The sequence below is a fragment of the Aspergillus alliaceus genome (assembly GCF_009176365.1).
Source record: "Aspergillus alliaceus strain CBS 536.65 unplaced genomic scaffold BDW43scaffold_6, whole genome shotgun sequence".
NCBI classification, from domain to species: domain Eukaryota; kingdom Fungi; phylum Ascomycota; class Eurotiomycetes; order Eurotiales; family Aspergillaceae; genus Aspergillus; species Aspergillus alliaceus.
In genome coordinates, this window is record NW_022474689.1 from 810,977 (window position 1) to 823,455 (window position 12,479).

At 48.3% G+C, this 12,479-nt stretch overlaps 3 protein-coding genes across 3 annotated transcripts; 1 reads left to right on the forward strand and 2 right to left on the reverse strand.

Moving 5' to 3' along the window:
• Positions 1 to 3,935: 3,935 nt before the first annotated feature.
• BDW43DRAFT_265256 (uncharacterized protein) lies at positions 3,936 to 4,385 on the reverse strand. The gene has a single exon (XM_032040764.1). The coding sequence runs from the start codon at positions 4,244 to 4,246 to the stop codon at positions 4,052 to 4,054; it is 195 nt and encodes a 64-aa protein (XP_031904183.1). The 5' UTR covers positions 4,247 to 4,385; the 3' UTR covers positions 3,936 to 4,051.
• Positions 4,386 to 4,524: 139 nt separating this feature from the next.
• On the forward strand, positions 4,525 to 5,783 carry BDW43DRAFT_307620 (Zn(II)2Cys6 transcription factor domain-containing protein; the record flags this gene model as incomplete). The annotated part of the gene is made up of 2 exons (XM_032046286.1): positions 4,525 to 4,965; positions 5,025 to 5,783. 2 exons carry the CDS (start codon positions 4,525 to 4,527, stop codon positions 5,781 to 5,783), a joined length of 1,200 nt encoding a protein of 399 aa, XP_031904184.1.
• A 1,075-nt stretch (positions 5,784 to 6,858) lies between these two features.
• BDW43DRAFT_205215 (pentafunctional protein ARO1) lies at positions 6,859 to 12,440 on the reverse strand. Its single transcript, XM_032039193.1, has 2 exons — positions 7,361 to 12,440; positions 6,859 to 7,298 (listed from the first exon to the last, which is right to left on the reverse strand). The coding sequence occupies exons 1-2, from the start codon at positions 12,032 to 12,034 to the stop codon at positions 7,221 to 7,223; spliced, it is 4,752 nt and encodes a 1,583-aa protein (XP_031904185.1). The 5' UTR covers positions 12,035 to 12,440; the 3' UTR covers positions 6,859 to 7,220.
• Positions 12,441 to 12,479: the final 39 nt, after the last annotated feature.

Below are 12,479 nucleotides of genomic sequence, written 5' to 3' on the forward strand. Positions count from 1 at the left end.
CGTCGTTCTGTTATTTCTAGGCTGCAATGCCTGCCGACAAAACCTATAATATGAATACGTGTTTACACCATACGGGAGCGAAGTGTTGAACACGAGAGGCATTCATTGCATGCTACAAACCATATAATCCAAACGTAGATGCTCGATTACCGGGGTGGCTCAAATATGAATTAGGGCTTCTGATAATCTCTGGGGAGTATCATGACAGACGGACCTACTATACTTTTTAGCGGGGTAGAAGGAAGAAGTGGGGGCCAATGAATTGGCAGAGAATGCCAATGCTCAACTTGATTCTGTCCGAGGCAACTACGGCATAACTTTATGGGCAGTAATTATAAAGTACGCTTTGAGGGACTTTGTAGATCACGCTGATCTTGTGGCCCTAACTGAGTGGGGGTAGAACTTCCCCTCTGGTCTCTAACGGTCCAGAAGTGTTCCACCTCAGCCAGGATCGTGATGGTCTATCTGCTTCTGCACTGGAGCTCTTAGCATATGCGAGGCTACCCCAAATCTGGTCATGCCCGGTTTCACTAGATCGCTGGATTCTCCGAGGTTTCTCCCTCATGATCTGGATTTTCTAGAGCACAGGATCATACTGAGAAGAAACATAGTGACCTCAGGGGTGTGAAGGAAAGTTTTGGGGCTGCCGACTGCGGTACTAAGGGTCAATCTTTACTAAAAAGAAGCATGGTAGGATGGTTGCCTATTCTTTCTCTGTGTGTGTATTCGAGTATTTGAATGATGTTGACAGGCGGCCATAGCGAGCCTACTGAATATCAGTGTCTGCTGCTAAAACATTCCATTTGTCATAATTTGCTGAGGAGATTGAGGATGGAAGGCCGGTCTGTGATCACTAACTACGAAATGGAGCAAACGTTTGCATAACCAGATTGCTTCAGGGCCCTTCATAGATTAAACTCTTATGTTTCGTCCTGTTCTTGCCATAGAATAGGCCACTAAATTCGAATTTCCCTGCTAGCCTATGATTTTTATTCATGGTTCCAAAGTAAATTCCTTCCTAATAACTTCCTGCTATTCAATATAATGTTTTTTTCGCCTTGGATGTTGGCTTATTTGCCGCGATGAGCCTACTAGATCAGGAAGATCATCACCTCTTACGAGGCGGTTGGATCTCGTACTGCCTCACGGGATGTCCTAGATCTGCCTTCTGCATTTCAGAGGGAACAACTGGAAGATATTGACGCTTTTATTTTGGACATTAACTTCAAAATACGGTATCGTACCGATCCTCTTCTGCTGATCAAATATGGCCCATATGACTGACTGTGGCTATAGAGATCGACGGAGTAGAGGAGAGAGAAGTCTACCTCTTTGCACTTGGTATATGTCATAATAATTGTTTTAAACTAATACTATACTAGGGTATTTATGATTTAAGCGCTAAGCAGCTAAAGTAGACAGTAAGCCATATAGCGCTAAAAGGCCACGTTTTATATTCCGCATAACTGCGCCCTTTTCTATCGTCGGCCAAGAGTAGATCGACAAGATGTTTCGCATACTTTACTATAACGACGAGTACTTCAATATTGATTCTCCACTCTTCTTTGAATGCATCAGATGACAAGAAGCCATTGTCAGCTTGTCACGTCCAGGTTTGACCGCCTCAAAGCATTTAATCAATGTGCCAGCTCTCTACACCGGTAATTGCTTTGATTGGAGGACACTGAATGTGACTATAATGAGCACGATAGACTGGCTAGTAATGCAAGCGTCCCAATTCAGTTAGCGACCTGTACCCTTTTCGCGATCTACAGGGATCTGACCGGATGCTGTCGGGTCTGGCTCTATTTTCACCATCGATGCTTTGAGATAGGATTGAACTAAAAAGGGGAAAGAGAGACGAAAAGAAAAAGAAAGATAGATAGGACCCGGGACCGATCGAAAAAAAAAATAAGATAGAAGGATAAAACGTAGAAACGACATCGCCCAGCTGTTGATCGCCTGCCAGAACAGACTTTGAGCCTGAAGATCTCGGTTTCAGGTACCCTTCAACCTTATTTCTGCTCTTCACATAGCCATATCCCCTGTCCACTAGGGAAATCAAATTGAACCCACCTTCGCAGGAGATACACCGGTCTGGCTTGGCGTTTTTGCGGAATCAACGTCCCGCTGAACCCACCGGGGGTTTCATGGCTTAGACAAGCTAGTGATAGTATCCGCCTGCCTCGGCTTTTCAAGACGCCTAGCACATCTCTGAAGAACTAGCCTTCGGGCAAGGCTTGACCTTAAACGGAAAATGAAAGGTGAGACATGAAGCTATGAAGTTCTTCCCTCCCCTCTACCCTGAACCTTTGGTGAACATCAGTTGGAGGTATACCTACTAGCTTTTACTGTACTTTTGCCGGCATATAGTATATAAGATTCTGAGTCCCCACACAGAACTCGCAACCTGTTGAGGTCTGCGGAATACCTGTAAGAACTTGGACGTTGAGAAATTTATTGGGGTTTGGTGAAGCTGAGGACTTTTGATGAATGGGCAGTTTCGCTCGTCGGCTCCGGACCCGCGGAGAAGACAACACCTCATTAAATCCTGCCGATAACGTAGATCACTTGCAAGAGATTTTCTTCCCCCTCCTCTAAAACCTTAGCTTCTCTATAATATCCCGGAGTCCATTGATTGTCTACGGTAGAAGCCTGAGGATCCATTTAGGGGCAAGACTAATCAAGAATACTTGCATCCTAGTACATATATACGCACACCGGATTCGTCACGTGTAATAGCCCTAACACCATATTTGCCACGTTCGATACAATAATACTAATCTATATATCGGGATAGAGGGGCCAATGGAGCTGGGGAAAGTGGGTACCATCATTCTATGATTCGCTAACCTTGTTTCTCCGAAGATAATCCTTTAAATCGTGTGAAAAGCCATAGATTGGGGAGGTAGATGAGGGATTGATTCATGCTAATCCTTTTCTAATTCGGGAGGAAGGGAAGGCGGATTTCCTTGGGTGAGAAGCTGTCGTTGCCTATGGAAGACTGAGACAGCTTTTTTTTTATTTTTTTATTTTTTTTCTTTTTGATTTCTGTATTTGTTTATTTATTATTATTACTATTATTATTTTTGTATTATTTTTCAAACAACCTTACGCTTTGTCTTGTCTATTTATGCGACTCGCCAAGCCGGCCTCAACAAGCCAGCCGTTGCTCGATCTACGGAGTAAAGTACGCGCGGACTGTTGCGCCCTGGATCAACTGTATGTACATACATAGTACTGTAGATATTGGATGGTGTAATATCTAAGTAGAATTACAAACGTATACACAAGAGTCGTAATCATTCCTTTTGCTGCCTTACCCACACTCATTAACTTGTTTTCCTTGGTCGAGACCATGGCTTATTCGAAACTGCCATCTGTATACTCCTAGGGTCAGTAAGGTCTGGAAGTCGCTCGGCACGGATAGTCAGGAAGGCGTTATTCAAACTCTTCCCACGATAAGCATATTGTTGATCAACATGGCCGGACCTTTGCCAGCAAACCATCTTATTCTTCAGCCGGACAGGCTAGGCCGCTTTGATTTCAGCCGGAGGAGTGGGTCAAGCCTGAATCCTTTCAACCGAGCTGTTAGTTAAGCGAAGACAGGGAATGGCACAGCGGAAACAGCTGCCTGGGATGCCTAACGATATTGCTACGCTTGGGGCGCATGTTAATAAAACGGATCGACTCATTAATAGTCCTATGATTTGAGGACATTTCAGAATGAACCATGTGCTTCTAGCGTGAAGGCGAAATGCATCGAGCTCATAAAAAGACCTTTAGCGCCATGAGGAAGTTCGGGTTGTTTTCTGCTTCCGATTCCAGCTGCATGTTTCATTGGAGACTTGATGTGCATATATTCACCCATGGCGACTAGGGTTCGGATCCTCCTAAGGCTTACCTTTGAATTACTCCAGCCTCCGCAGTCAATCAAAATTTGCCCTCTTCAAGTCTCCGGATGCTGGATCCTTCGTTCCACCGCGCCTGTCTACGAACGGCCCTGCCGCCACCCGGTGACCCGGTCCGCTGTGAGACAATCCAGGGTGGACTAGGCGTCGAAGAAAAGCCAATAAGAGGTGTCCTGATGGCGTTGACGCCAACTGATGAACGTGCAGATGAGGGACAATAGAGTTTGGACATGATGGGCCCTGAATTGAAAACCGTTTCGTCGAAACAGAGAGAGGAGAGCGGGTCCCAAGATGCCAATCAGACCAATCAGAGCTTGTTGATGTGTATATTGCATGGTTTAATCTAGAATTATTTAAGGTGAAAAGGGAACAGTCCCCGATTGCCCTGTAGAATGAGATGCAACCCATTTCTATTCAATGGATCTGGAGCATACTTCATAACTACTGCTGAATAAATATTTTTACATGCGAAATGTCAGATCTCCTTTAGGGCTATCGTGGTCACGATCTATAAATTGCCTATTCACTTTGCTGTCTCCGCGGACCTCTCTTCTCACCCCATCCATGATCCACAGCCTATTATACATACATACATACATGTATACAGACTACCATGGTCACTTCATCGGAAGTTCCCAGCCATCTATCCTCAAGTTGGAAAACCACCGAGGCCTCATCCCGACGTTCATCACCCCGTCTCTGTTCCGCTTGTGACGCTTGTCGTCATTCTCGGGTCAAATGCACAGGTGGCAGTCCATGCCAACGCTGCGGAAACAATGGCACAATCTGTCACTATAGTGTCTCTTTGCGGAACGGAAGACTGAAGGCGAATAGAGTGCAAAAGCCAGTCGCCCAAGCTTCTCCTCCCTCGGCCAACAGTCATGGCCGTGGAGGCTCGAGAGACCTGGGCCTGACCAATGGGATAAACCCTCCCACGTTGCCCATTTCACGACCCGTCCCAACCGATACCTTGTCTAGATGCGATACAGATCCCTCTCTCGCGGCCCATTGTTTTACAACTGGACCGAACCACAGCTCCTTACTGCAAGTATCTGTATGTCTGCCAACACCCCACTTCGAATGCCTCCGCTAACCCCGGATTGGACCCCACAGGGTGATCTTAATATTAACCATCCATTAACCGCTTTGACGGATCCTCCATCCAACCTACTCCTGTCGTCAGATATATTGCTTGGCATGGGCTTGGGCTCCAGCAGCTCGACGGATGATGAATGGAGTTCCTCGACGGGTCTCTCCAACTTTAGTTTCCCACCAAGTCCTTTCGACTTGGGTACCCGGCCCCGTTCGACCAGATGTAACTGTTTGAGAGCACAACTTCTCTGCATTGCTGAGCTTTACGGGGCTCAAGATGACGTTGACCAAATGGTTTTGGGTTCTATCCTAGAACTGTCCCGTCGAACATGTGAGCAAATTAGGCAAGAGGTCTCCTGTACATTCTGCGCGAAGGACTCAACCCGTTTTATAATGACTATGGTTTCCCTCCAACACCTGACGAATATATTCCTTCAGGTGGCCAGGAATGGTGCGTGGTATGTCTCCAATGCACGTTTGGGATTAGGATCCTTTCGACTGTCCGAGGAAGAGGATCGAGCGCACAAGAGTTTACTCGTGGTCTCATCTCTCGGCCATGTGGATACAATCATGGACCTCTTAGGGAACTCGGTGCGAGAGATCCAGTACGCAGAAGTTATGCAACAGAAGACAGGTGAAACGGCAACGGAAACGGGTCGCTGCAACCTGAAATGGATTATGGAGACGGTAGCCCGTTTGAAAAGTCAAGTCCGAATGATGATCCAAGTCATAGAGGGACTTGATTGGGGACGCACTACCAGTGGTATGCAACAGGGATAATCATGGCTGCAGGGACCCGGGTGGTGTCCCTGAAGCTTTTTCTGCGATCCTTCGGCAACGCTCCAATTAGACCGCCCGTAATCTTCTTGTTACCTGACCATGTGTCTCTATAAGGACACTCGTACTGTATATTCTGTTCATCTGTCTATGTGTTCGACCACTCCCGTATTATTCGGCGTTCTAATAGCAAAGAAACCCTGCGTTTTGTGGGATTCCTTGCCAGACTACAGACTCGGTGATAGCTGGCTTCTCTCCCTTGGAAGCCACTGCTCTCATATTTTGCAGGATCTGCTGCCAGATCGCAATGGCGGCGCCAAACAAATATGGAATCTTTCACCTGAAACTCGTCCTGATTCAGATGGTGATAGAACACGAGAGAAAAGAACGGGTAGCCAAGAAGGCTATCGAGTTCGTCAATATGACATGCTATCACTCCCCGTTGAAGAGATTAGCAATCGCTCTATTTGTTGAAAAATTCCCTTTGGCGGCACTCCTGCCGCGACTCTTGTTTAACAGCTATCAACAACTTTCAACATTCGGAATGGTTCATATCCGAGACCGGGGACCATAACAGGCCCAGTGAGCGCTCGACGGATGACTGACTGATATTGAAGCTGGACGCAGGTTCAACAGAGTCTGATACCCCAGAGTGGATTAATCGGGAATGTTAATTCCCGCAATGGTCATTATATTTGCAGAATGAGTGATACATATCCCGCCCGGGGATCAGTCTTCGCAATCAAGCCACTCGAATGCCAAATTTAGTGGCTGGTTGCCAGATTGAAGCAACATAATCAACTACTATACCTGCGACAGAAACCTCGATGTCACCACTGCTTTTATATATGAAAGACTGTCCGCTGCGAGATTTCTATCGCCGGCAAAAATGCCTATCAAAAGTCATCTTAGGGGCGGTATATCCTCCCCATCCCCCTCCTGGTTTCCTGGCTACCCTAGGAACACAGGGGTATGGTTTTATTCGAGTGATGACTTAGTTTTTGAAGGAAGTGAGTTCATTGTTACTTTATGATAACGGGTTTGAAATACAGTTCGGGAAGATAGACTTTCTTGCATGCTAGATTAGACTGATATATAAAGATTGAATCTAGAATATAACATGTTATGGCCTCGATGTGAACAATTACGCTAGCGGTGTAGACTAAAGCCCCGGTGGGTGAAGGAAAGCGGTCTGAATTAAGCGATGGCATGAACATATCGAAATCACTGTTATGGTATAATAAGTAAAGGGACATTGGAGGAGACATCATTAAGAGGAGAAGGCGTCGTTGAAGCACAAAGTTCACACATATTGGATTGCTACCATCATGGACGCGAAGCACCTTTTATTGTATCTAATACCCTGTACCTAATACTATCTAAAATAGCGCTTTTGTTGAAAAAGGAAGCGTAGAATAAAAGTTTCCATCCTATCCACGTCTAAGTAGAGCTGGGAGAGCCAAGGACGGCTGCCCTTGCATCTTCGTAGATGGGAGAAATCCCAGTCCAGTGGTTGAACTGTATACATAGTCAGTGTCTGCCGTCTTTCCTGGCAGTATGCATGGGGAATCAAAGCTTACCTGGTACCATCCCTGACCAACTAGGACCTCGAGCCCAGGAATAGTGTTCCAACCAGAATCGGAAGCTAGCTGCATCAATGCTGTTACGGATGGCTTGTACGCCATCTCGAGAAGCACGCGGGGCGCCTTTTCTCCAGTCTTGACGACATCGGCGTCGGCTTCTTGGGCGCGTTCAAACATGTGGCAGAGTGTCTCACGCATAACGGGGTCGATCGGCTTGTCAGCAGGAATGGTGCCGATGGCCACGCTCGGGACTGTCTTCAATGCTTCCGGGCTCTCGACGACTTGGATATTGTAGCCGGTAGGGAAGGTCGAGACCATGCCCTGGAGCTTAGCGGGCGATCGTCCAATAACATAGATGGGAGAGAATCCCATGCTGTGGAGAGCGTAAATAGCGGCGCGAGCCGTACCACCGCCTCCAATAACGAGAGCACTGGCATCTTGATTGGTAGTCTGGACACCGGCGTTACGGAGGGACAGGGTCATTCCCTGCCAATCGGTGTTGTATCCGATTAAGCGCACCGGTTTGCCTTTCTCGGAGACGGGAATGATAGTGTTCACAGCGCCAATGATTTCGGCTTCGGGTGCGACCTCATCCAGCAAAGGCATGATGTCCAGCTTCAAAGGAATTGTTACGGAAGCACCGCCAAAGTCGTGAGATCGAATGAAGTCCTTTACATCTTCGACGTTTGCCGTCTCAAAGCGGCCATACTCGTGAGGAAGGCCTGACTGGGAGAAGAGGGTATTATGGAGGTCCGGGGAGCGAGAGGCTGAGATGGGAGTACCAAAGATTGCAAACTTCTTTGGCTTGATCTCTCCCATCAAGGACAGCCCTTTGCGGATCTCAGTCGCAGAGAGTTGGCCAGGAGCAGCCTTGAAAGGCAGGCTAGGGTGTGACACAGGGGTCATGAAACCATTGAGAATACGGCTGAGCTGTCCGTTGTCCCCCATGTTAATCGCGATCAACGGAGTTTCGTGAGCTTCCTCTGCCCAACACTTGAACTTCCTGAGCGCCGTATTATCATCAAGACTCTTTGCGACGCCTACAAGCTTGATGACGTCGCCGTACTCAAGAGCTCTGTTGTAGTACTTCATCCAAGACATATTCGCCCATGACAGTTCGCCCTTGGGATCGTGGTGTGATGCGATGATCTTCGAGTGACCCTTCATCTCCGTGACGGTGCGGAGAATTTCGTCAGGGAAAGCGATTTCGAGATCCACAAATTCACTTCCGGACCTGATTGCGAGGCGGTACAGCTCCATTGCAGCATCGTGAGCATCATCGGGGAAACGACCACCTTGACTCTTAGTCCGGATGGTAAATATCAATGGAAGGGAAACGCAACTGCGTAAGTAAGACAGCTGCTCCGCTACATAGTCGGCCGATGGGATGTCGCTATCCGATGCCGGGTCCTTTAATAGATCGACACGGAGTTCCACGGCGTCGGACCCCACGCATGCCTTTTCTAGAATATCGCTGGCGGTTCGCAAGTCGGGCAAAGTCAAGGATACGAAGAAGGAATGCTTCTTTCGCTTGATAATGCTAAGGTTGTCTACCTCGCCGGTGACAACCTTCAAGAAACGAGTGAAATCCTCCGATGCCTTAGTGAGCTTACCCGCACTGGCGTGTTGGCTGTAGTACTGGATGTTGCTGCACTCTTGAAACCATGGCTTCCTGCGCAACCATACGCCCATCATATCCTCCACGTAAGCCGGGCGGGTCTTGTCAATGGAGAGGAAATCCATCACTTGCCTGATATCACGCATAATAAGCATGACGTTACCCTTGTTTTTATGATAATCGGCGAGCAACTTCCTGGCCTCCGGAATCTCAACTATACCTCCACCACAAGCGAAGACATAGCCAGTTGGACGTTCCTTTAGAGTGCGTTGCAAGAGACTAAGCTCGGCATCCCGGAAGCCTTGCCAGCCGCGTTGCTTGATAATGTCCGGAATCGTTTGGCCTTCAATTTTTTCCAATTCAGTATCAAGGTCGACGAATGGCCGGTTCATGGTCTTAGCAACCCAGCGTCCAGTGGTAGTTTTTCCAGCGCCACGCATTCCAATCACGAAGACCGAAGCACTGGCCTTGCCGGCACGAGAAGTAGGTGAAGATTCCTCTTCTTTCAATTCTTTACCCTCGAGCTTGACTGAAAACTTTTGCCTCAGAGTGTCCCACCAGCCCGGCCATGTTTTGCCGACACATTCCTTTTCTAAGATGAGGGTCGACTGAGGGGTCACGAGAGAGAGTACACTGAAGCTGAAGGCAACACGGTGATCGTCATAGCAGAAAATGCCCCCAGCCGGCTGCCGAAGTGCTGTACGGTCAACACCATCGATCTCAAGACCATCATCGTGCTCCCGACAGACGACACCAAATTTGGCGAGTTCGTCCTTCATGGCCTTAATGCGATTGCATTCTTTTACACGTTGGTTTGCAATTCCATAGATGCGAGTGGTATGGTTATCGCCATTTCCACGGGCAACAGCAGCGAGTACAGACGCTGTAAGGAACGCGTCTGTCATAGGTTCCATATCCACATTTGGCAGCGGACGCAGGACACCGTCGGCCGGTCCGATGACAGTGGTCGAAGTGTCAGTCTGCTTGACAGTACAACCCATCGGCTCCAAGACTTCGACAGCAAAACGGGCATCACCTTGAAGCGATTTGGCCCCAATATTAGGAACGGTACATGTCGTTCCAGTAATGGCTGCAATTGCCAGAGGATAGGTTGCAGAGCTGGCATCGCTTTCGATAACGTACTCGGCAGGGTTAATGTAACGACCTTGAGGAATGTGGTAGGTGTGCTCCTCAGCGGTGGACTTTTGGACATCGATGCCAAAGGATCTCATCATTGCCGTGGTCATATCAATGTATGGCTGAGAGATTGGCTTACCACCCACCAGCTTTAATGTGACAGGCTCCTTAGCATACGGAGCACACATTAGCAAGGACGACACGTATTGAGACGACACTTTAGCAGCAAGATTAATTCTTCCCCCTGCAAATCCGCCAGAGGCAGCTATCTTGAGAGGAAGACTGCCTTTACGTTCCATATATTCGACTGATGCTCCATTGGTTGCCAGAGCATCTACTAGGTCGGCAATGGGCCGTTGCTTCATGCGGTTGTTTCCGGTGAGAACGCTTGAGTCTACGCTGCTGGCAGTCGCAAGGGTTGCAACAGTGGTGAGGAACCTTGAGGCAGTGCCTGCGTTGCCGAGGTAAAGTGGAGAAGGGCTGGCCTGGATGTTTCCACCTTTGCCATTTACTACAAGCACTTCACCCTCCTCTTCCCAGGAGAAAGTGGCGGCGCCGAGTCTTTCCAAAGCATTCAGCATAACTTCAGTGTCGTCCGAATGTAGTAGGTTCTTGATACGGCAAGTTCCTGAACCCAGCGCAGCAAGGACAAGAGCTCGGTTAGAGATACTCTTTGAGCCGGGAGGGAGGCAAACAACATTAGACGCTGGCTGTACTCCAGGGTGTACTTCGATGCTGGGAGCAAGAACAACACCGATGTCCTCATTGGGGACCACGCTAGCCTTCGGCTCGTAAGTGCGTCCAATAGCCGACAAAAGAACGATCTTTTTCTTCGGACCATCGTTCTTCTTGTCAAGAGCCATGTTGAAAAGCAGCTGATCGACGGAGCAATGCTTTCCAGCAGTGAGTTTCCTAATGCGCGAATCTTTCAACGACGTGGGCAACCCGTAAGCGGCAATGCACTTGACAACACGTGCTACTGCAACACCCTTGAGAATGCCGAGATGCCGGGCGAGCTCTGCTTCTTTTACCATACCGATAGCAACACACTCTCCGTGAAGAACCTGAGGAGTGAGAATTGCTTCGATAGCATGGCCAATGGAGTGGCCCCAGTTCAGAAGATTCCGGAGACCCCCCTCTCGCTCATCTGCGGAGACAACAAAGGCCTTGTGACGCGCAGATGCGAGGATTCTTGCTTTCAAGATATCCGCAATCCCTTCAAATCGACGCTGTCCCTGCTTTGTTTCACGTCGGACAGCAGTCAAAATCGCCTCAGCGTTGTCCTCCAGCGCAGTGAACTCTTCTTCACTAGAAATGGCAGCCGTTTTGATGACCTCAGCCATGCCGTTGATGAACTCTCTGGCGGGAAGCGTTTCCAAGAATTCCAGGTCAATGTAGATCCTTGTCGGTTGCCAGATGGAACCGATTAAATTCTTTCCTAGTGGAGTATCAATTGCAGTCTTTCCTCCAATTGACGAATCCACCATGGCCAAAAGGGTCGTCGGAACCTGGACATATTGAACACCACGCATATAGGTGGAAGCCACAAATCCAGTCAGATCTCCAATGACACCTCCGCCCAGCGCAATGACTACGGTATCGCGGCCACACGGGGGGCTTTGGCTCAACATCCAATCTTCAATATCTGCCTTAGTCTGCCGGGATTTGGAGACCTCTCCCGGAGGGACATTGTACACTAACAGCCGTGGCGCAGGTGAAACTGTGGCAGTGGCATCTTCAAATGATTTTTGGAATCCGGGGGTATAAATCGATCCAATATTCGTATCGGTGATGAGGACGTAAGTTGTGGAGGGGCAGCCACTAATCAGGTCCTTTGCGACATAGTTGCGCCAGAGCCCGAAATCAGCGACTATACTCTCACGCCCCAAGATCTCTATCTTGGTCGGTTCGGTCATTGCTGAAGTTTTAAGGAATTGAATTTGTAACCAAGTGGGGCTGCAACAGGCGATTCAACGTGGAAGCAATTAATATCTCCTTTTAGTTCATGCTGTGAATAGACCTAAGAACTCCAGGTGTTCGTCCGACGCCCGATTACAAGCGTAGAGATTGTAAGGAATCGCACGTTGAGCGATGACTCGTCCGTAAGATTTGGAGCGGGGCGGGCTCGGAAAAAGAGGGTGTATAAGAGAGACGATAAGATAAAAAAAAGCAATCGCCGACAGATTACCTAAGGAAATCTGACTATAGCCGCTCTAATAGAGAGAGAACAGAACAAACAGCGAAAAAAAAGAGAGCGTGTCGTAGCTCTATTGTGGAAGAGGCGGTGGTGTTTCTACCAAAAATTCCACTAGATCAAGATAAATTGACTCACCGTTTCCGCTCTCCGATGTCGCCCCAGAC